Here is a 23,710-nt window from a genome sequence, read left to right on the forward strand (position 1 = left end):
CTAACAGGCCATACATTCTAAGATGCATTTTCATTTCATAAATATTAAAATATGAAAAATGTGCATCTTAGAATTGTGATAGTACATTACACAATAAGATATAAAAACAAGCAAAAAGAGTAAAAAATTTGTATACTGACACAGAAAGATGCCCAATATATATTACTAAATGAAGAAAGCAAGCTATAGAATAGTGCATAAACTACAATCCCATCTTTTCTGTAAACATTTAAATAGTGGACATACTGGCTAACTTAGGTTTAGAAACAGATTTGGGAGATATACACTCAACACAGTCATCACATCTAAAGAGGCTCGGATTATGAGGAATGCCTCTCTTGTACATTTCTGTATTTATAAACATTTCTTTTATAATTTGAATATTTAACACTATATATTACTCCTATAATCAGAAAGCGATAAAAAACCTGGAAACGATAAAGTCAGTTGGGCTCAATGAAAAGTAACTATAATTTTTATACTACTTAACCTGAAAACTGAAGAATTTGAGGTAAAGGGATTAAGGACACAGTCCTTAACTGGCTAAGCTATAAGTTCTAAAAAACAGACTTTTTAACTTGCTGGATTATAGATTTCTAAAAATAGAATATAACAATGCAATGGTTTTTAGTATAGTCACAGAGTTGTGCAACTATCACCACTATCTAATTTTACATTTTCATCAATCCAAAAAGTAACCCTGTACCTATCAGAAGTCACTTCCCATATCCCCATCCCCATAACCCTTGACAATCACTAATCTACTTTCTGACTCTACAGATCTGCCTATTCTGGACATTTCGTATAAACGAAATTATACAATATATGCTCCTTCATGACTGGCTTCTTTCACTTAGCACAATGTTTTCAAGGTTCATCCATGTTGTCGTGTGTCTAGATTATGGATTTATGTAAACAGGAAACTTTCTAAATTAAAAAAAAAAATCACTTCTGCCTATGTAGAATTAGACAGAAGTGAGAATAATTTAAGTCTCTAGGAGGAGAATAGAAAATAGATCTCATTTCTATTAACCTATGAAAAAGATAAAGACAGATACCAAAAATACTACTCAAAAGCTAAATCTACACAATAAAATCATATTCTCAATAGCACAGTTTTATTCTATTATACTTAAAAGACTTTTTTCTAATGAAAATGAAAAGCAAATAATGCATCTATAAAAAGTAGATTTCAAATCAGCCTAAGGAACTGAAGAGTAGCACCATTTTAAATGAGAATAGCTTCTACAACAAAAGGAATTGACCTAATCCCAAACTGAATCAGTCAGTTTATAGAGGGACATTTCTCAAATTAGTGAGGCGAGCTGGAGGAGAAAGATTATTTTGAAAAAGATCTAAGGTTTTCAAAGGTGTATACACACCGTGTGTTCCATGATAGGCGTAATGCAGTCTAGGTAAACTTCTCTTGTGTAAATGTTCTCTCTACCAGGATTTAATGCTGCAACTGGCTAGTGACAAATCACAGGTACAGAACATATATACACTTGTTCCGTGGTGCCTTTAAGGGAAAGACCAACTTTTTTCCTTCCTTTTTAAGAAGAATCATATGTTGCAGGTGGAAGTCCCAGAAGATCTCACAGTCACAAACATAAGAGCTCTCAGAACCACTATATTAAAAGGACACTTATAACAACCACTATAACCACCACTTTACCCTCTTACAAAGTTGAATATCACCACTAGTTAATTATAGACAAGGCAAAAAACATAATTGGTAATTCTAAAGAAGGACAAAAAAAATTAGAAGGTAACACAAAGACAGTCAACATGTCTAATAAGTCTTTTCCAAACGATCACCACTGTCTACTCAGGAGAAACAAAAACTAACAAAAAATCTGCTTGCTCTGACAAGTTGGTTTTACTTGCTTAGTGTCACAAAAAGAGAAAATAACAACAAAACCCCCAGCAACTAAGCCCTTTAACCAACTCCAAAAGAAACTGAGTCATACCAAAGCCTCTGCAAAGGTTCCGAACCATGTCAACCCACCTACCAGCTGGGCACCTACTCTCTGCCGTCTTTTCTTCACCACAGATGCTCTTCTCTAAAGCCTGCCCTCCTCCACTTGGACATGCCATCACACCCCTGCTGTCTACTCAAGGGTATGATCACTATGTTACTTTTCCTCTCTCTATACTACCTTGATTGTTTTGCTTGCTACTGAATCATTCTCATCAGCAAACAAACATCTTGCTAAATCTAATTAAAAGTCTTCCATTGCCCCCACTTCCACCCCCAGCTACTACATCCCATTTCTTTACTCCCCTTACTCCCCACTGTGGTCAAAATCCTCCAAAGTCGTCCATACTCTATATATTCCCTCTTAAACCCTTTCTCATCAGGATTTCTCCATCACTCTGATGAAACTTTCTTGTAAAGGTCACAAGTGACCTCCATTCTGCTAAACCCCGGGTCCTCATCTTATGTGATGCATCACAGTGGCATTTGACACAGCTGATTACTCCTTCCTTCTTGGTATATTTTCTTCTCTCGGCTTTGAGGACACCCAATTCTTAGTCTCCCTCCTACCTCACTGATTGTCCTTCTCAATTTCCCTCTGCTGGTTCCTTCTCTTCTCCCAAATACGGCATGCCCCAGAACTCAGTCCTTGGTCTATTTCTCTTCTCTGCCTACACACATTCCCTTGTTGATCTCATTGAGTCTCATGACTTTGAATTTAAACACTGAAATGCCAATAACTCCCAAATTTTCATCTCCAGCTCAGATCACTCTCTGGAATTCCAGGCTTGTATAGCCAACTGCGTACTCGACAACTCAGTTAACAGATTTCTCCCCTCAAAACTTGCTCCATCTGTATACAGCCTTCTCCATATCATAAGTGGCATCTCCATTTTTTTCAATTCCTCAGGCCAAAAATCTTAAAGTCAGACCCTCTTTCTCAACTTTTCACATCCAATCTATTAGAAAGTCCTCTTTGCTCTCAGTTTTGTTTTGTTTTTGTTTTGTGAGGAAGATCGGCCCTGAGCTAACATCCATGCCCATCTTCCTCCACTTTATATGGGATGCCACCACAGCATGGCCTGACAAGCGGTGCGTCAGTGCGCACCCGGGATACAAACCTGCGAACCCCAGGCCGTCGCAGCAGAGCGCACGCACTTACCTGCTTGCACCACCGGGCCGGCCCCTGTTTTTTTTTTAAATAACGATTATTTATTCATTTAACTCCTTAACCCATCTGGAACTTACTTTGGTATAAACATAGACAAAATCCTAAAATTATATATTTTTTCAAAAAGATAAATACTCATTCCATCACTGCTTTTTAAATAATGCTTCTTGGTGACCAATTCTGATCTGTAAACTCAAAATTTTCCTTGGTTTAGCAAAGATGTTTTCTATTATAACTTTGATTCCTTCTATTTTTTCTAAGATTTTCTTCAGGAATGTTAATCTACAGATTGGGTGTTTATCCTCTGCCTGAATCTCCTGTCATCCCTGTCAAAACACATCTGAAACTGGGATGTGTCTTGTACTTGAGGGCATCTCAGATCTGGTCAGGCGGCTGTCATGATGCAGCTGTCACTGCCTGCACAGGTGTGAATGTGTTCAAGAATGAGCTCACCAAAAACTCGGGCACTTGATTGTTTTATCTGGTGAAACAGCTAGATAACTGCAACCCCTAAGATATTTTAGTCAACAAGCCTCTTATAGACCAAATGAGCAAGGAATACCAGAGTCCTGGTTGTTGTCAGAAAACCTTTGGTTAATACCTTCTGGTAATATTAAGAAAGTGATAGCATCAAAACCTGCACAATGGGATCAGGAGCTTGGAAGAAGAACTCTTAAATGTTCTTGATGACACACAAGATAATACCACGTGGAAAACCACAGACATCAACTCTAAAAAAGTGGTTTAAAAGGTTGGAGTCTGAAGACAAAGAAGTCTGAGGAATACCTTAATCAATTTATTATTGCTTATTTCATCATTTTTTAGGTGTACAACAAGTGATACTGATTAAAAAATCTATACTTAAATATCCTAAGAGATCATTCAATGAATATAAAATAAAAAGTCGAAGTGATGAGAAGGCATCATATCAGTTTGTTCGTTTTTTCCCCTTAGTGTTATATATGATGCATATTACATTGATAGTCTTACATATGGTAAACAAGTTTGTCTAGGATCAAACCACTTCTTACATCTCTAGTGATGTGAGTCACCATCATCTCTTGCCTGAATTTCTGCAGCTGCCCCCTCACAGGTCTACCTGCTTCTACCCTTACTACCCCTGACAGTCTATCTGCAACCCTGCAGTCAGTGATCCTTTAAAACCTGAAGTTATATCTTGATAACTAAAACTCTGCAAAGTCTTTGGTATTTCACTCAGAAGAAAGGCCCAAGTCCTTACAACAGCCCTCAGGGTCTAGATGACCTAGCTCACCCTCCCCCATCATTATCTGACTCATCTCCTACTACTCTCTGACCTCCTCACTTCACGCACTTCTTCAAACACACCAGATGTGCTGCTGCCCTAGCACTGTTCCCCTAACTGCTCCCTCTGCTTAGAACATTCTCGCTCTACAAGTCTCTGCTCAAACTGTACAATCTACCTTCTGCCTTTGGTACTCCCATGCTCTACTTTTCTCTCTTTATTTAAAAAGTACTTAAATCTTTTAAAGTATGTTATAATTTACTTGTTTTCAATGTATTGTTTATTCTCTAACTTCCCCAGCTTGAATACTCCAACAGGAAAGAGACCTTTACCTGTTTTGTTGAATGATGTATCCCAAGCACAGAACCTGCCACACAGTGTATATACATCTACAATGAATCAATAAACGACCAGAACTGGCTAAAAAGCCCAACAATACCAAAGAAACATATTTCAAATGAATGCATACTGACATTAAAAAGTGTATTTTAAGTAATCATTTCTGGTTTTTTAGCTGCAACAAAGTTCCCTTGTGCAATGGTGTCCAGCACAATTTGGAGCTTAACTTCTGGAGGTCCACACCAACAGCGGCTAGAAAAAGGATCTCCTCTATTTTACGCATGGCATATAAACCTAATAAATATCAGTAAGACTGCATTCTAAACATGCTTTGTACTAGTTTCCTTATATTTCTTTTAATTAAAAGTGAAAAAACTGCTTTTAAAAGAAATTATATCTTACCGGTAGATCGGTGAAAGCAATACCTAAAAAAAAAAAAGTGGCATTAGACACTTTTTCAAAGGCAGACTATGGTGACATGCTGAATTTCTAACTAAAAAGAAGGGAAAGAATGGCAAAGGAAAAAATTAAAAGTCTCAATATAAAATAACAAGACTAATTTTTTTCTTAATAACACTGACATAGGCCTGAGTGAACGCTGTCACCTTTCAAGATCATCATCCTTGTTAGTCACACATCAATTTTATTTCTGGGGCACTGCTATTGCTTGAGGATTTTTGAAATGGCTTTACATATATCTTCAAAGCTATGTTAGGAACTGTATAAGAAAACTGGTTGCAAAACTGTCACATTTGCTTTTTGACCGACACCTAACTACTTTATTCAACTTTATCATTTAATCTTCCTCACCTAAATTTAGCTTTTAAATAATTTTGGGGGGAAGGGAAAGGAGAGACTTTCTGTTACAAAAAAAAGGGTAAACAATGGAAAATACAGTACTTTTGTTTCTTAAAAAAATTTTCTATAAAAGTACATTCTTAACTTTTGACTACTCTGGAAAAAAAATCAATTTCTCTTTCAAAAGATAAACGTTGTTTATACAGTGAAAATTTCTCTTAAATGTCCTCTGACAGTAATTTCAACACAGTCATGTTCCAAATATATTTGAACAGCAGCAATATCATTGGAATAAACCTCCTGGCATCCCAAAGTGATGATTTAATAATCTCCCTCTAAATATTAAAATATATTACTTAGCTGAAAATAAGACAATAAATAAACCAAATACTTCTGTAGGACCTCATTCATATGTTTAAAAACACTGAGCTCTAGAAAAACAGAGAGGGTGGTGGTGGTGAGTCAGTTAATCTCAGTTCTTCCAGGCCAAACACACAATAAAACAAAACAAATAAACCACATCAGCACCACTACCTCTACGGTGTTGATCATCATCTAAAAAATGAGGGCTTTTCCGTTAAATCATCTTTAAAGTCTCTTCCCACTTGAGATTCTACAGCTCTGTAATTGTGCTATACCATCAGAAAACACAACTACCTGACTCTATTAAAGTAATAAAGTTAAAAAGACAAACTGACTATAAATCTCTATGCTTTTAAATAAATGTGTAAAAATAGTGCTTTGTAGTTAAAGTCCTGTTTTTATGACTCTTAACAACTAATAGTAAATTCACGTTGGCTCGTCAAAAGGAAAGCAAAGCTGGAGGCACCGCCAACCCCATAAAACATTCTGATTACTTTTAGCTTCATTAATAAATAGAAAGCAAAGTGACTGTGGGCCAAATATGAAAATTTATTCTAAAAATTTCAGAAAACTAAAAAGGATACACAAAATAGAGAATAAGTAAAATATTACCATACATATCTTTACCATTTTTCATAAAATAGCAGCCTAATCAATTATTTTCCTCAAAGATGTCTATTTATAACAAAGATTGTCTAAATTTAGTTTTAGCAAAAATTCCTTTTTGTCCATAATGACTGAAATCTTCACTTTTGACCAAAAACTGTAATGAAAAGTTCAACTTAATTCCAGAGATTAACATTTTTGAACACTGCCAAATATAGCTACCACAACCTATACACATTCAGACCACAAAAAGATGTTACTTTAAAAAGTTGGTATAATTATTTAAATTTTACACAGAAAACAATTTTTTTATATTTCTAATTTCCTGATTTGTCAAAAGGCTTTTTGAAAAGTGATCTACAATTGATGAATGATATCCAATAAAACAAAGTCACAAAATTTGAAATTAAGTTAACCTAGATACTCAAATGTTTCTCCTTTAATTATTTTCTCAAATAAAAACCTTTCCATTTCTCTTTATATGGTAAGTAAATATATATTTTGAAAACCTTCATGCGACAGAAACTAAAGATGTGTCAGCTTTTGGGTTGAAATTATCCCCTTTGGGAAGTACAAGGGACCAATAACTCAATAATATTTTATCTTTAGATGCTAGAATCTGGACCAGAGGTAAGCACACTTCTCCTTTAAAGGGCCAGAGAGTAAATATTTTCTGCTCTCTGGGCCATCCGGTCTCTGCTACAACTACTCAATCCTGCCACTGTAGCAGGAAAGCAGCCATTAACAGTACATAAATGAATGAGTGCGGCTGTGTTCCAAGGAAACTTGATTTAAAAAACAGACAGGAGACTGATTTGGCCCAAGGGCCATAGCCTGTTGACTTCTGTTACAGAGGAATAACTTTTGCTCACCAGTGTTTTACCACTGCATCCCTGGCACCTAGCCCAGAGTCTGGCAAACAATGATAATAAACAACATTTAGTGAGTACTCACTATGCGTAAGGCAATCACCTAAGAACTTCGTGTGCATCATTTCAGTCTACTCTCACAACCTTAATAAGGCAGAGAGCATAGTGATCCTATTTTACAAACTGAGGCACAGAGATGTTAAGTAACTTGCATAAGGTCACAGGGCCCAAGCCAGGAGACAAACTCAGACAACCAAAGAACCCATATTAACTACTGTTATACTGCCTCTCCACGTGTTTAATACATATTTATTAAATTTATGAGTGAATAATACCAAATGTTTCACATTTACTTAAAATTAGACTGATTCCATTATTAGGTACCTTTTTCTTAAAAAGCATCTCACATTTTTAAAATAGCTTTCTTATTCAAGAAAAAATTTCCATTTAAATGTTTCTGAAAATCTAATGGAAGAAAAAATAAAATCACATCACCTATGATCTTCCCATCTCCCAAAATAAAATTTCTTCTCTGGAACAAAGTTTAAAAAACCATAAAAAGACTAATTTTGATTTTATCTTCTTTTGCATCTTTGAACCAAAGGTCAAATCTAAAAGCAGATTTTTCCTGGTTTAATTTAAGATCTTAAATATCTTAAGCAGCCAAGCCAACTAAGACTATCCCAGTTAAATGCTTTTTAAGTCAGAGTCAGAATAGTAACAACAATGGGATACATCCTTTTGGAAACCAGTTGGCCAAAACAATCAAATCACAAAATACACATGATTTGCAGGGCATCCTTTGTACCAACGAGAATATAAGGATCTTCTGTGGACTTGGGACAACCTTTAAGTCAGATAACACAGGACTTCAGAATCAATATTAATAATCAGAAAGAAAAGTTTTAAACTGAATATAAATATGAAAAAGACACTAACTTTATACTAAGAGTATGTTGAGACACTAAAAAAGCATAACTACTACCAATGGAGCCAGAAATATAGGATTTTCTACTATGAAATGACAGAAAAAGTAGTTTTTGTGTTATATTAAAGAACATCTATTTTACATCTAAGCATACTATTTGCAGCCTAATTTTTAAATACTATTTATAGGCAAACAAATTTCTGTCTTCTGGGGATACTCAGTTTTTGTCTCCTTTCACACTTTACCTCCTCAGAAATAATTTGCTATGAATCAAGGATGTTTCAAACAGCAAGAGTAATACAAAACCTTTTTATTTTTAAAGCGTCAATCTTGCTACCATTTATACTTTCTGTAATACAAAAAACAAAAACAAAAAAGTTCTAAGAAAAGGGAGTATAACCACCGTACACAATTTTAAATTTGAAGTGCTACAGGTGCATATTCAACTAAAAACCGCCATTTTCTATTAGTCTTACAATGGATAGGTTTCTCCATGTTTTCATTTACCTGTCTATTTATTTCTTATTTACCACCTTTTATTCATAGAAGTTTTGCTATTTTTTGCTTGTTGCTCCCTTTTACAAAACTAACTTATAGTCACCATGCTTTATCAATCTTTGTTAGCAGGCCTAACCCTTTAATATATGTCAACGCCCTTCATTTGGCCGATAGCACCAAGCTTTCCCTTCCTTTGTTATTACCCTCATACTATACTAAAAGCGGACAGCCCTTTTTTCTTAGCACCTGTTCCCTAGAGAATTGGGTCACACTGTGAAGGGCTTTATTCAAAGCAAAGCAGCAAACACTTAGCATTTCTATTACTAGAATAAATATCTGAGCATGGGGATAATTTCTACAGTTATTCCTATACATGTAATATAATGCGGCCTCCACAGAATACAAACTTGCACCATTTCCTCAATCTCCACCTGGAAGGAACAAAAAAAAAAATTTCCAGAGGCATCTGTTTATAAAGGAGAATTACATAGTAAATATGACTACCGTGCTGTAAGTACAATAATCACAATATTTGGTTATTTTACATGCAATACATTATCTTTGTACCTAAACTATGTCCATTCTTGGTGTAGAAGCAGGTATTGTTGATAAGGTTAACACAACAGCCAATGACATCACCAGTCGTAAAAGTTGGTCCATAAGGTTGTCCCGTTCCGGAAGAACAAAATGAATGTCCATCATCCCCATGATAACCATATGAATGTTTATCCCAGCCTAAAGAGAAAGTTCCAGTATATTTACAACGAAAAGTAAGGGTCCTCTGTACTAGAGCTATTCACTATGATTACGACAAGCAGGAATCGTACAACAGCCAGTACAAAGATAAAATTCCCAAATACACATTTAAATTATCAACAATTACAGTAATAATTTCTGTAAAAATACCATTTACAACATTAAGGAAAATAAATTCACTACCAGAACACTAAAACATGTATCAAACAGACAGGACTCCTACCAGAAAAAAAAACAAATATAGCAAGACACATTTTCCATGCATATTTCCTTTGCTAATATACCAAAGGAATTTTGCTGTGGTTTGGTTTAAACACGCACAGAGTTTAATACAAAATAGAAGATTTTTCTTTCTATTTTGCTTTCTACTTTCAAAAAGCTCCCCCCAAAATTAATTTTTAACATTAATAAATAGAATATCAGAAAATATAATCCAAGAATCATTTCCACTGATTAATGGTTTTGGGAAACAGTTCTGCCATCTCAATTCACACCTTCCTTAGTTTACTTTTAATATCGGCCTACATTCCCAGAATATTAAACAACTGAAAATGAGATAAATTTAGGAATGTGTTGGGTAGCAAACAAAACCAACCACATTAAAATATTTAAAGTAGTTGACATGACTATGTACTGGAAGTTAAAAACAGCAAAAAGCAAAACAAACAAGCAAAAAAACACAACAAAACAATGCATGGTATATATAAGTTTTGCTAAATAGCATAAAATTTGAATTTATTAAAACCACTCAAGCTTTCACTTTGAACTCATAATATAGCTTATTAAAAACAGAAAATCAATCAGTTAAATAGCATTTAACTATTTCAAGTTATTACTTGAAATTTTTAGCCAGAAAGAGTTGGCCATAAGATTGTACCATAATTCAATTACAAGTGTACCTGGTAGTCTATTCATGTTCACACCTTGAGCAGAAAGACCAATTCCCATGTAACTGTTAAGAAAAAAAAGAAAGGAAGAAAAGCAGATTATTTGTCACATATGTATAAATTACCAAACACTTTCAACATTATCAGAACCAAGCCTAAGTCGAAACTCCTAAGGGTACAAAAAAGTTATTACAATTCATTAGATAGCAAAAAGGGCAATATGAAGCAACAATAAAACCCAGATTCACAGTAAATTCCTACAGTAATCATTCATAAACATACTCAAAGTATTAGTAATAATTATGCACTCTACTGACAACTATAAAAATCTTTCCAACTTATCTAAACATAAAAATTTAGGATTAAGACTTCTAACAAAAAGTATAGAGGGATTTGTGAAAGAAAAAAGAAACATTAAATAAGAAACAAATGTGCTTCCAAAAGGAAAAATCCAGACCACAAAAAAAAAAAAAAAAAAAAGAGGACATGGATATGTATTTGGAAAAAATATCAAATTCAGAAAACAACATCTGAAATACTTAATAAAATTACACTAAAAAGTAGGGCATCTATATATCGGTTTTCCAAAAGTGTTTTGGCAAATTGACAAAATCCACCTAAACATGAGACTCTTATTAATTTATGAAACTAGAAGAACAAAATTACCTCCACAAAAAAAAATGCAAGAGGAAAAGGTAATTATTAAGGTATGCAATTCATTGTTAAAAGCTTATAAAATAGTAATAAAACCTGATAAAGACAGTTCAAAAAAGGGAAAAGTATAAAGCAATACACTTATAAGTATTGATGCAAAAAGAAAAACTAAATAAAAGAGCATACTGAATCCAGTTTGTTAAAAGGCTAATTAACTGTATCAAGATTTAAAAAGGCATGACAAATTCAACTACCATTCCTAATAAAAACTCAAGTAAAATAAGAATAAAAGGAAACTACTTAAATATGACACACTTTTTTCCAAATCTAATACAGCAAGCAAGATATTCAATAGTGAAACACTGAAACCATTTCCATTAAAATCAGGAACATGAAGATCACTACAACTGTTAAACACCATTTTGAAGGTTTTAGATAATAAAATAAGAACACCAAATAACCAGTATAAATATCAGAAGCTATAAAATTATTAGTAATCACTATGATTATATACATAGAAAACTACAGAATACACTAAAAGCTTTTAGAATTAATTAGGTATTTTAAGTGACTAGATATAAGAAAAACATTTTAATTTCTCTTCTAGTTAATAACCAGCTAAAGAAAGAAATGGTGTGTGTAAATATACCAGTCAAAATAAGTACAGAAACCATAAAACTGGAATAAAGATCTAAAGTAAGGCTCAAAAACAATATATTAAAAGCAGTAAATAAATGGGTATACTATGCATCTGGATAACTTGACAGCATAAAAATGGCAATCTTTCTAAAATTAATATATACATGTAATGAGATTTAAGATAGATTCCAGATGAATTTTTGAAACTTGAAAATATGATTTTAAAGCTCAGATGTAAAAACAGAATTTATCAAGAAAAGATGAAATTTTTAAAAAGAAAAATAACTTAGTGTTTGTCCTATTAAATATTAAAACTAATAGTTACCTGAATTCACAAGAGCAACATTCCTAATAACAGCATGTGTCAAGTGAGACAATTGTGATAAAACATTAAGAAACAATATGTAGGGCTGGCCCCGTGGCTTAGCGGTTAAGTGCTCGCACTCCGCTACTGGCGGCCCGGGTTCAGATCCTGGGCACGCACCAACGCACTGCTTCTCCGGCCATGCTGAGGCCGCGTCCCACATGCAGCAACTAGAAGGATGTGCAGCTATGACATGCAACTATCTACTGGGGCTTTGGGGGAAAAATAAATAAATAAAAATTAGAAAAAAAAAAAAAAGAAAAAGAAACAATATGTAGATGTCTAGTTAAGACTCATTAAATTTGTATTTTGATTCAGCTCCTTTGTTGCAAATACAACATATTATTTACATATTTATTAAATACATAAGTATTTATTAAAAGTATTTGTTAGTATTTATTAAAGTATTTATTTAAAAAAATTTGTATTTATTAAGTACTTATTTTTTAAAAGTACTGTATTTATTAGTACTTATTAAAGTATTTATTTTAAAAAAGTAAGTATTGAAAAAAAAACATAATAAGGGACAAGACAATCTTTAAAGAGAAGAAAAACAAAGCTGTGAGCAGGGATACAGCTATGGGCCTGCAAAGCTCTGGGTCTATGAGCACTCATAAATGGCTTAGAAGTTTCCCCTTCTGAGGAAACAAAGACTAAAAATGCTCCACAAAAGGAGCATTACCCACGCTCACTTGCTTAAAGCCAAAGACTAGAATAGGCTTCTCCTCCTAAAAGGAGGATAAGAAAATACTGATACCACCTGTTGCCTTGGCTAAAGCTTATTTGACATTGTGGCCTAGTTAAGGGGAGAGAGAACATAGTAGCCTCTTAACTAGGAGGCTGTTGAACAGATCAGTGACTGAATCTGCAGTCCTCCCAATATCACCTTGAAGAAAGAACAAGGAATGGAGGCCCAGGAATTAAAAGCAGGTACAAACTGTAATAAAGAGAAAATAAGGATAGAAAAAGACAGATGAACAAAATGAGGAAAAATTTTGAACTTCCCAATCAAAATGAGGCTGCAAAAACAAAATTCTAAAATATACCAAAAAATAGATAAGGCCAACAAAATACACAACTGGAACACGAATGCATTCTAGGTAACATCAATCAATGGGCAGTATGACAAAAAAAATTTTTTTAAGTACATTTAGGATATATAAAAGAAAAAAGGAGTCACTATCACTAAAACATACAGTGGAGCACCAGTATTTACTGAGATAACTTAGCTAGTAATTTTCCACAATTGAAAAATATGTTGTTGAATTGAAAGTGCACACCACATACATACTGTGGAAGACAAAAATAAGTTCATACATAGGCACACAGTAGAATATCAATAACAGACATAATCCTAGAAGCTTCCAAAGAGAAAAGGCAGATTACTTCTGAAGGAATGACAGTTAGACTAACAGCAGACTTCTCCCCAGCAACAGCTAATGACAGTAAACAGTGGCACTTATATTCAAAGTACTGAGGGTAAAGAACTGTCAGCCTAGAACTTAATTGCCAGGTAAAGCATCTTTCAGGACTGAGGGCAAAGTAAGATATTTTAAGACACTAAAAAGCTAACACTTCACTATCCACAGACCCTCACGAAAGAACTATTTGAGGATATACTTTAGTAGGAAGACAAGTGAAAACAGAATAGAAGAAATGCCTGGGACAAAGAAACAATAATCAGCACATAAAATGATGAAACATATCACTAAAATTAACTACTGATTGTAAAAAAGTAATATCCAGAGTTTTAAAAATCTATAATCCATATGCAATATGCTAGAATACAATTCAAAATTACTTGACATATAAAGAGACAGGAAAACATGATCCACATTCAAGAGAAAAAAGAGATTGACCCTGAGATGATGAAGTGGTTGGAATTAGCAGATAAAGAATTTAAAGCAGCTGTTGTTACAATGCTCAAGGATGTAAAGGGAAATACGCTTGTATTGAATGAAATGATAGGAAATTTCAACAAAAAACAATAAAAAAAAGAACAAATGGAAATCCTGGAGCTGAAAAATCATCTGAAATAAATATTTACTGATGTACCTAATGGTACACTGGAAATGGCAAAATGAGTAAATAAACCATGAAGGCAGAACCAATCTGAAGAACAGAGAGAAAAACTATCAAGGGAATAAAGAGAGAGTTCCCTGGGGCAGTATCAAAAGGTCTAACATACAGGTAACCAGAGCTCCTACAAGGATAAAAAGAGAGAATGGGGGAAAAAAAAAGAGAAAAAAATCCCCACATTTAGTAAAAGAAAAAAATTCAGAGATTCAAGAGCATGGCAAACCTTTGCAGGCTAAATACAAAGAAATGCATACCTAGGCACAAATCACAGTCCAATGGCTGGAAACGAAGAATAAAGAGAAAATACTTGAAGCAGCCAGAAAAAAACTGACATATTACTTTCTTAGGAACACTAAACTGAATAGTCACTGACTTCTCACAAGAAAATATGAAGGCCAGAAGACAGTGGTACAAAGTATTTTCAGGTGCAGAAAGCAGTGAGGGGGACCCATGCCAACACAGAGTGTTATGACACTCTGGGAAATATCCTTCAAGAATGAAAGTGAAACAAAAACATTTTCAGATAAAAGGAAATGATATATGAGATAGATACTTGGATTTTCAGGAAGGAATGAAGAACACTGGGAATGGCACACACATGGGTACATAGTAAAAGACTGTTTTCATTCTTAATTTTCTTAAAACTTGTATGACTCTTTAAAGCAAAACTAACATGTACTGTGTAGTTGATAAGATGTAGATGTAATACATATGACAACTACAGCAAGAAGGACAGGAGGAGGGGGAATGGACCTATATGATTGCAAGTTTCTACATTTTACGTGAAATGGTACATTAATTCTCAGCAGATTATAAAAACAGGGACATATATTAAAGTCTCTAGAGTAACTAATAAAAAATTGCAAAGAGATGTAGTTAAAAAGCCAATAGGTAAAAAGGCTAAAAAGCCAATAGTAATATATCAAAATGATAATATATCAAGACCAGGCAATGTTTACTTCAGGAATGCCACACTGGTTTAACATTCAAACACCAATCAACGTATTTTAGCAAATGAGAAAACCCATATGACCCCTAAATAGTTACAGAAAAAACATTTGACAAAATTCAACACTCATTCACAATAAAAACTGTTAGCAAACTAGGAATACAAGGGAACTTCCTCAACCTACATTTTCAAAAAACCTACAGCTAGCATACTTAATAGTGAAATACTGAATGCTACTCTCCTAAGACCAAAAACAAGGCAAGAATGCCACCTCACACCATTTTTACTCAACATTGTACTGCAAATCCCAAGCATTTTAAAAAGGCAAGAAACAGAAATAAAAGGCATAAATAATAAAAAGGAAGAAATAAAACTGACTTTATTTGTAGATGACATGACTGTTTATAAAAAAAAATCCTAAGGAATCTATAAAATAATCAGTAGAATTAATAAGTGAATTTAACAAGGTTACAGGATACAAGGTTACTGTACAAAAATCTATTGTATTTCAATATACTGGCAACAAACACCAGGAAAATAAAATTTAAAAAACAATTACATCTATAATAGCACCAGAAAACATAAAACATGTAAGAACTGAATAAAAGACATGAAAAACTTGTCTACTAAAAATTACCAAACATTGCTGAGTGGATTAAAGAAGATCTAAATAAATGGAGATATATATCATATTTATGGATTGGAAAACACAATATTATTAAGGCTGCAACTCTCTTCAAATTGATGTTTAGAGTTGACGCAATCCAAATCAACTCACACTAGGAGGTTTCTGTAAAAACTGACAAGCTGATTCGAACATATAGAAATGCACAGGATCTAAAATATCCAAAGAAAGCTTGAAAAAGAATATAGTTGTAGGACATACACAATCAGACCTCAAGACTTACCATAAAACTGAGTAATCAAGACAGTATGGTACTGGCAAAAGGATCAACAAATAGATCAATGGAATGGATTAAGAAAGAGCACAAAAAGATATTCAGGCTAATACAGTCATTTAATATTTTACAAAGGTGCCGAAACAATCCAAAAGGGTAAGGAAAGTTCTTCTAATAAACAGTGAAAAAACTGATATCCATATCGGAAAAAGTGAACATTGATCTCTACCTCACACAATACACAAAACTCCACTGAAGATGGATCATAGTCCTAAATATAAAGGTTAAAACTATAAAGCTTCTAAAAGAAAATACATAAAAATACCTCAATGATTTGAGGATAAGGCAAAGATTTATTAGGACACAGAAAGCAAGAAGCATAAAATAATAAGCTCATAAATTATACTTCACCAAAATCAAAAACTTCAGCTCAGAAGACATAAGACAATCAAATTTTTTTAAATAGACAAAAGATCTGGTTAGACACTTCACAAAATAAGATACTGCAAAGAACCAAGAAGCACATGAAACTGCTACACACTATTAGTCATCAGGGAAATGCAAATTCAAACCACACTGAGATACCACTACACACCCAGAAGAATGGTTAAAATTTAAAAGACTGACAACACCAGTGTTGCCAAGGATATGGCATAATAAGACCTTTCATACACAGTTGATGGCAATGCAAAATAGTACAACTTCTTTGGAACAACGGCTGGCAGTTTCTCCTAAGACTGAACATGTACCTACCCCAAGACCCAGTAATTCCACTCATAAGAGAAATGAAGGCATATGTGCACCTAAAGACTTGTACAAATATGTTCTTAGGAGCTTTCTTCACAACAGGGAAAAACCTGCAACAGCCTGGGTATCTATCACGAAATGAATGGATACACAAATTGTGGTATATTCTACTCAGAAATAAAAAGGAAAATGAATTACTAATATACACAACACAGATGATCTAAAAAATGTTACAGTGAATCGAGGAAGTCTTACAACAAGAGTATATGCCATATGATTCCTTTTATAAGAAGTTTTGGAACAGGCAAAATGAAAACAGTAGTCACCTCTGAAAAGGGGGAGGACAGGGCCTGACTGGGAAAGAGCGAGAGGGAACATTTCTGAGGATGATGGTATAGTTCTATATTTTGACAGGAGTCTGCACATCACAGGTGTACGCATATGCGAAACTCATCAAATGATACATTTAAGATTTGTGCATTTCACAGCATGTAAATTTTACCCACCATAAAAAAAAACAAGCAGTGAACAAAGATCAAATTCTAGTTAATGATATGCATGCTATAGTGATTAGGAGTGAAGTCTACTTATTTTTAAATGCATCAAAAAATAAGATGGATCAATGGATGGACAGAGGAATGGATATATACGAGATAAAGCAATTATAGTCAGTTCTGCTATATCATGACATTTGAGTTTCTTGAAATCACCACACCATAGAAAATCATGCAATAAAAACCACAGGCTTATGGGAAAAATGGGGTTAAGAGCACAGCACTCACAAACTTCATCAGTAACACAAAAGAACCCAATAAAAACCCCTAAAGTTCAATAAAAATGGTTTTATACATGTTAAATTGTTAAGAAATACATAAATACTACAATAAATATGGCACTTTACCCTTCAAAGACCTCAAGTTTACTTGGGGAAGTGGGTGATGTAAGGACAGCGGCTTGTGAGTTATTGTGCAGTGGTGGAAGGAGTTATCTGATGGGAAAATGTGTAACACCAGATGTGGATGGGTGTGGCTCATAACACAGGGAACCAAGATAGGTGGTAGATGTCTGAGGTGTTGCACGACATATAAAAACATGCTCAAATTCAACAGCAGTGAGGGAGTGGCAAGATTTGTTTAAGTACATGAACAGAAAATTTACTATTGTGCTAGTACGTGTTTAGAAAGGGAAATGGACAATGAAAATTTCTCACATCAGTATATCAATACAAATAATTTCAAATTATACATTTATTAATATTGTTAAGTAAATAATGGTTGTACCAAATATCAAATAAGAGACTAAGAGGACTAGTTTAGTTTAATTCCTATTCTAGACAGGTTTAAGTCTATCTTGTTATGTGTCTCATCTGTTCTCTCCTTTCATCCTTTTCTGTGGTCTTTGTAGCTTTGAATTTTATGACTTTTGTTAGCTTTTTGCTATACATTTTGGTATTGTATTAATGAATACCATATAAATTTTTTAAAAATGCATCTTTAATATATTACATTCTTGATTGCATTAGTATATTTATCACATGCTGACAATGCAACACACAACTTTTAAAAACCTGTTTACCTCTTCCCAGTTTTTGCCACCGTTGTCGTGTTTTACTTCTTTATGTCAGTAACCCCACAAGAGAGTTACTATTATTGCTTTATATAGTTAAGGCTATTTAACCCAATTAGATTAACAACAGACTTCCCATCAGAAACTGTGCAAGCCAGATGCAGTGGGATGACATACTGCAAGTGCTGAAAGGAAAAACTGTAAACCAAGAATCCTCTATCCAGCAAAACTATACTTCAAAAATGAAGAAATTAAGACATTCCCAAATAAACAAAAACAGAGAATTAGTCAATAGCAGACTTGCACTGTAAGAAATAGTAAGGCGGAAAGAAAGGAACTTCGATAGTAACTCAAGTCCACACAAAGAAATAAAGAACATCAGTAAAGATAACTTAACACAGGTAAACATAAAAGACAGTATAAATGTATTTTTGTTTGTAACTCTTCTTCTAATTTAAAAGACATAAAGCAATAATTATAACTCTCTGGGCTTAAATTGTACAAAGATAGAATTTTACAACAATAGTAGCAAAAACAGGAAAGAAAATGGAGTTATGGAGCAAAGTTTAACATACTATTGGAAATTAAGTTAGTGTTAACCCAAATTACATTATTTTTAAGATATTATCTGAGTAATCCTCCAGAGCAACTACTAAGAAAATAACTCAAAAATTACTGAAATGAGGAGTGACGTCAGCGTCATGGTGGAGTGAGCTTTCCCGTAAACTCTTCCCCCCATAAGATACAACAGAAGGAACAGTCACAGACCAACAACAGAATCCTAGACAGTGAAAAGCAAGGTCGGAAAGATCCACACTGCAGCACATCTGAGAGTGGACCGTGCTGGGCCCCCAGAGGAAGTGGGGAGAGGTGAGGAGAACTCCTCTCCCTCCCCATCAGATCAGCAATCCCAGTCCGAGCGGCTCCCAGAGAGTGGGGAGGGGCGGTCCTCTTCGGGGAAACCCGTAGCTCTTCGGGCTCTCTCAGCCAGTGGGAAATTCCCACACAGAGGACTCGGACCACTACAGGGTACCATCAACATCTGAGCATTCCAGGAGAGCGGATAACGAGGGGCGAGCGAGAAGCCCCGCAAGCAAAGGACCCAGAGGGCAAAAGAGAGAGCCCCCCCCCCACCTCCCCGCAAGCCGGACACTGCAGCTCAGCCGACCAGACCAGACCAAGCAGCTGGTGGATCGCAGCGAACAGCCGCGGCAGAGCGCAGGGGGCTCAGATTACACAGCCCTTTACCCCCACACAGTGACAGCAGGTGGAAATTGCAACCAGATATTTCCAGGATGAGGAAAAACAAAGCCAATACAGGAACCATAATGCAAAGGTACATGAAATTACCAGACCAGAAGGAAAATGACAAGCACCCAGAAACCAACCCTGAAGACACAGAAATCCATAACCTAAACGACAGAGATCTCAAAATAGCTATCATAAAACACTCAATGAAATACAAGACAACACAGACAAACAATTCAATGAGATTAGGAGTTTCTTCACAAAATAGATTGAAATCATAAAGAAAAACCGATCAGTACTGATGGAGATGAAGAACACAATGGAGGAGATAAAGGAGAATCTGGTATCTTTAAAGAACAGAGCTGACAATATGGAGAAGAATTAGCATTTTAGAGGATAGGAATACAGATATGCTCCAGATGGAAGAGGAGAGAGAACTAAGACTAAAAGAAATTAAGAAAGTCTCTGAGAAATATCTGAGTCTATTAGGAAATGTAACATAAGAATTATAGGTATTCCTGAGGGAGAAGAGAGGGAAAGAGGAACAGAGAGCCTATTCAAGGAAATAATAGCTGAGAACGTCCCAAATCTGAGGAAGGAGCAGGAAATACCAGTAAGCAAAGCCAATAGATCAACTAAATACGTCAACAGGCAAAGGCCCACTCCACGACATGTAGTGGTAAGGCTGGCCAAAGTCAATGACAAAGAAACAATATTAACGGCAGCTGGATAAAAACAAAAAATAACGTACAAAGGAACTCCCATCAGGCTCTCAGTGGATTTCTCAACAGAAACTTTACAGGCTAGAAGAGACTGGAATGATATATTCAAAATACTGAAAGACAAAACCTTTCAGCCAAGAATACTCTATCCAGCAAAAATATCCTTCAAATATGATGGAGAAATCGTAACTTTCCCAGATAAACAAAAGCTAAGGGAGTTCATGGCCACAAGACCCCCCACTACAAGAAATAATCAAGAAGGCCCTCAGGCCTGGAAAAAAGAAGAGAAGGGGAACACAAGGCTTGGAGCAAGGAGAAAAACAGGGAGACAAATTCAGAAAAATAGTAGATCTTTACCGGAATAGGTTAGCAACCACTTAAATACCAAAATCAAAGATCAAAGGAAGGAATTCACCAAAAATAAATTTAACCTCATCACTGTAAACACACACCCACAACACAAGATAGAATAATGTATAACAAGAACGACTTAGAAGGGGAAGAGGAAAGTGATTGAATTGACTTAGTATAAGGAAATAGGAGGGCATCAGATAATGGATTATCTCATACAGAAGATTTTTTATACAAACCTCAAGGTAACCACTACACAAATAATCAAAACAAAATCACATAGGACAAACAAAGAGAAAACTAGAAGAGCCATAAGACAGAACCACCAAACTGAATTGGCAGTCTGAAACAAATGGGACAAGAAACAAAGGAAATGCAGAAGAACAGGAAAATAAGTGACAAAACAGCAACATTAAGCCCTCATATATCACTAATCACCCTAAATGTAAACGGACTGAACTCTCCAATCAAAAGATACAGAGTGGCAGCATGGATTAAAAAGCAAGACTCAACAATATGCTGCCTCCAGGAAACACATCTCAGCTCTAAAGACAAGTACAGGCTCAGAGTGAAAGGATGGAAGACAATACTCCAAGCTAACAGCAAACAAAAGAAAGCAGGCGTTGCCATACTCATATCAGACAAAGCAGACTTCAAGGTAAAACAGGTTAAGAGAGACAAAGAAGGGAAATATATAATGATAAAAGAGTCACTCCACCAAGAAGACATATCACTTATAAATATATATACACCCAACATAGGAGCACCAATGTACATAAAGCAACTATTAACAAACCTAAAAGGAGACCTTAACAACAACACAATAATAGCAGGGGATCTTAATACCCCACTTACATCAATGGATAGATCATCCAGACAAAAAGTTAATAAAGACATAGTGGACTTACATGAAAAACTGGATGAGATGGACCTAGTAAACATATACAGAGCACTCCATCCAAAAACAGCTGACTACACATTCTTCTCAAGTGCTCATGGAACACTCTCAAGGATAGACCATATGTTGGGAAACAAAGCAAGCCTCAATAAATTTAAGAAGATTGAAATCATAACCAGCATCTTTTTCAGACCATAATGCTATGAAACTGGATATCAACCACAAAAAAAAAAAAAAAAAAACTCGGAAAGTGACAAAAATGTGGAGATTAAACAACATGCTACTGAACAACCAATGGATCATTGATGAAATTAAAGGAGAAATCAAAAACTATCTGGAAACAAACGAAAATGAAAATATGCCATACCAAACCATATGGGATGCAGCAAAAGCGGTCCTGAGAGGGAAACTCATAGCGATACAAGCCCACCTTAACAAACAAGAAAAAGCCCAAATAGGCAACCTTAAATTACACCTAACAGAAGTAGAAAAAGAAGAACAAACAAAGCCCAAAGTCAGCAGAAAGAGAGAAATAATAAAAATCAGAGCAGAAATAAATGAAATTGAGACCAAAAAAAAACAGTAGAAAGGATTAATGAAACAAAGAGTTGGTTCTTTGAGAAGATAAACAAAATCAACAAACTCTTAGCCAGGCTTACTAAGAAAAAAAGAGAAAAGGCTCAAGTAAATAAAATTAGAAATGAAAGAGAAGAAATTACAATGGGTACCACGGAAATACAGAGGATTATAAGAGAATACTATGAGAAATTATATGCCAACAAATTGGACAATCTAGAAGAAATGGATAAATTCTTAGACTCATACAACCTCCCAAAACTGAACCAAGAAGAAATGGAGAATCTGAATAGACCAATCACAAGTAAAAAGACTGAAATAGTAATCAAAAACCTCCCAAAAAATAAAAGTCCAGGACTAGATGGCTTCTCCAGTGAATTTTACCAAACATTCAAAGAAGATTTAATACCCATCCTTCTCAAACTATTCCAAAAAATAGAGGAAGATGGAACACTTCCTAAATCATTCTACGAGGCTAACATCACCCTGATACCAAAGCCAGACAAAGACAATACAAAGAAGGAAAATTACAGGCCAATATCGCTGATGAACATAGATGCAAAAATCCTCAACAAAATATTGGCAAACTGAATACAGCAATACATTAAAAAGATCATACACCATGATCAAGTGGGATCTATACCAGGGACGCAGGGATGGTTCAACATCCGTAAATCAATCAACGTGATAGACCACATCAACAAAACAAAGAATAAAAACCACAAGGTCATCTCAATAGATGCAGAGAAGGCATTTGACAAGATACAACATCCATTTATGATAAAAAAAAAAACCTCTCAACAAAATGGGTATAGAAGGAAAGTACCTCAACATAGTAAAGGCTATTTATGACAAACCCACAGCCAACACCATACTCAACAGGGAAAGACTAAAAGCCATTCCTCTGAGAACAGGAACGAGGCAGGGCTGCCCACTCTCACCACTCCTATTCAACATAGTACTGGAGGTTTTGGCCAGAGCAATTAGGTAAGAAAAAGGAATAAAAGGAATCCAAATAGGCAACGAAGAAGTGAAACTCTCCCTATCTGCAGATGACATGATTTTATATATAGAAAACCCTAAGAATCTGTTGGAAAACTATTAGAAATAATCAACAACTACAGCAAAGTTGCAGGGTACAAAATCAATCTAGAAAAATCAGTTGCATTTCTGTATGCTAATAATGAACTAAGAAAGAGAGCTCAAAAAGATAATACCATTTACAATTGCATCAAAAAGAATAAAATACCTAGGAATAAATTGTACTAAGGAGGTGAAAGACCTATACAATGAAAACTACAAGACATCATTGAAAGAAATCGATGATGACATAAAGAAATGGAAAGACATCCCATGCACATGGATTGGAAGAATAAACACAGCTAAAATGTCTATATTACCTAAAGCAATCTACAGATTCAATGCAATCCCAATCAGAATCCCAATGACATTCTTCACGGAAATAGAAAAAAGAATACTAAAATTCATATGGGGCAACAAAAGACCCTGGATAGCTAAAGCAATCCTAAGACAAAAGAACAAAGATGGAGGCATCACAATC

General features: G+C 34.8%; 1 protein-coding gene across 2 annotated transcripts in view; it reads right to left on the reverse strand.

The window, feature by feature from the left end:
• Positions 1-23,710, reverse strand: part of RANBP9 (RAN binding protein 9) — a 101,512-nt gene that overhangs the window by 32,658 nt on the left and 45,144 nt on the right. For both annotated transcript variants that reach the window (XM_087438022.1, XM_004432109.2), the window contains exons 3-5: positions 10,470-10,522; positions 9,382-9,549; positions 5,155-5,177 (exon numbers count right to left, since the gene is read on the reverse strand). In XM_087438022.1, coding sequence (XP_087294148.1) covers positions 5,155-5,177; positions 9,382-9,549; positions 10,470-10,518 — 240 coding nt within the window. In that variant the 5' untranslated portion in view covers positions 10,519-10,522. The remainder of the gene's footprint in view (positions 1-5,154; positions 5,178-9,381; positions 9,550-10,469; positions 10,523-23,710) is intronic.

The sequence above is a fragment of the Ceratotherium simum genome, chromosome 13, assembly GCF_057802395.1.
Source record: "Ceratotherium simum simum isolate JZ-2026a chromosome 13, ASM5780239v1, whole genome shotgun sequence".
Lineage (NCBI taxonomy): Eukaryota > Metazoa > Chordata > Mammalia > Perissodactyla > Rhinocerotidae > Ceratotherium > Ceratotherium simum.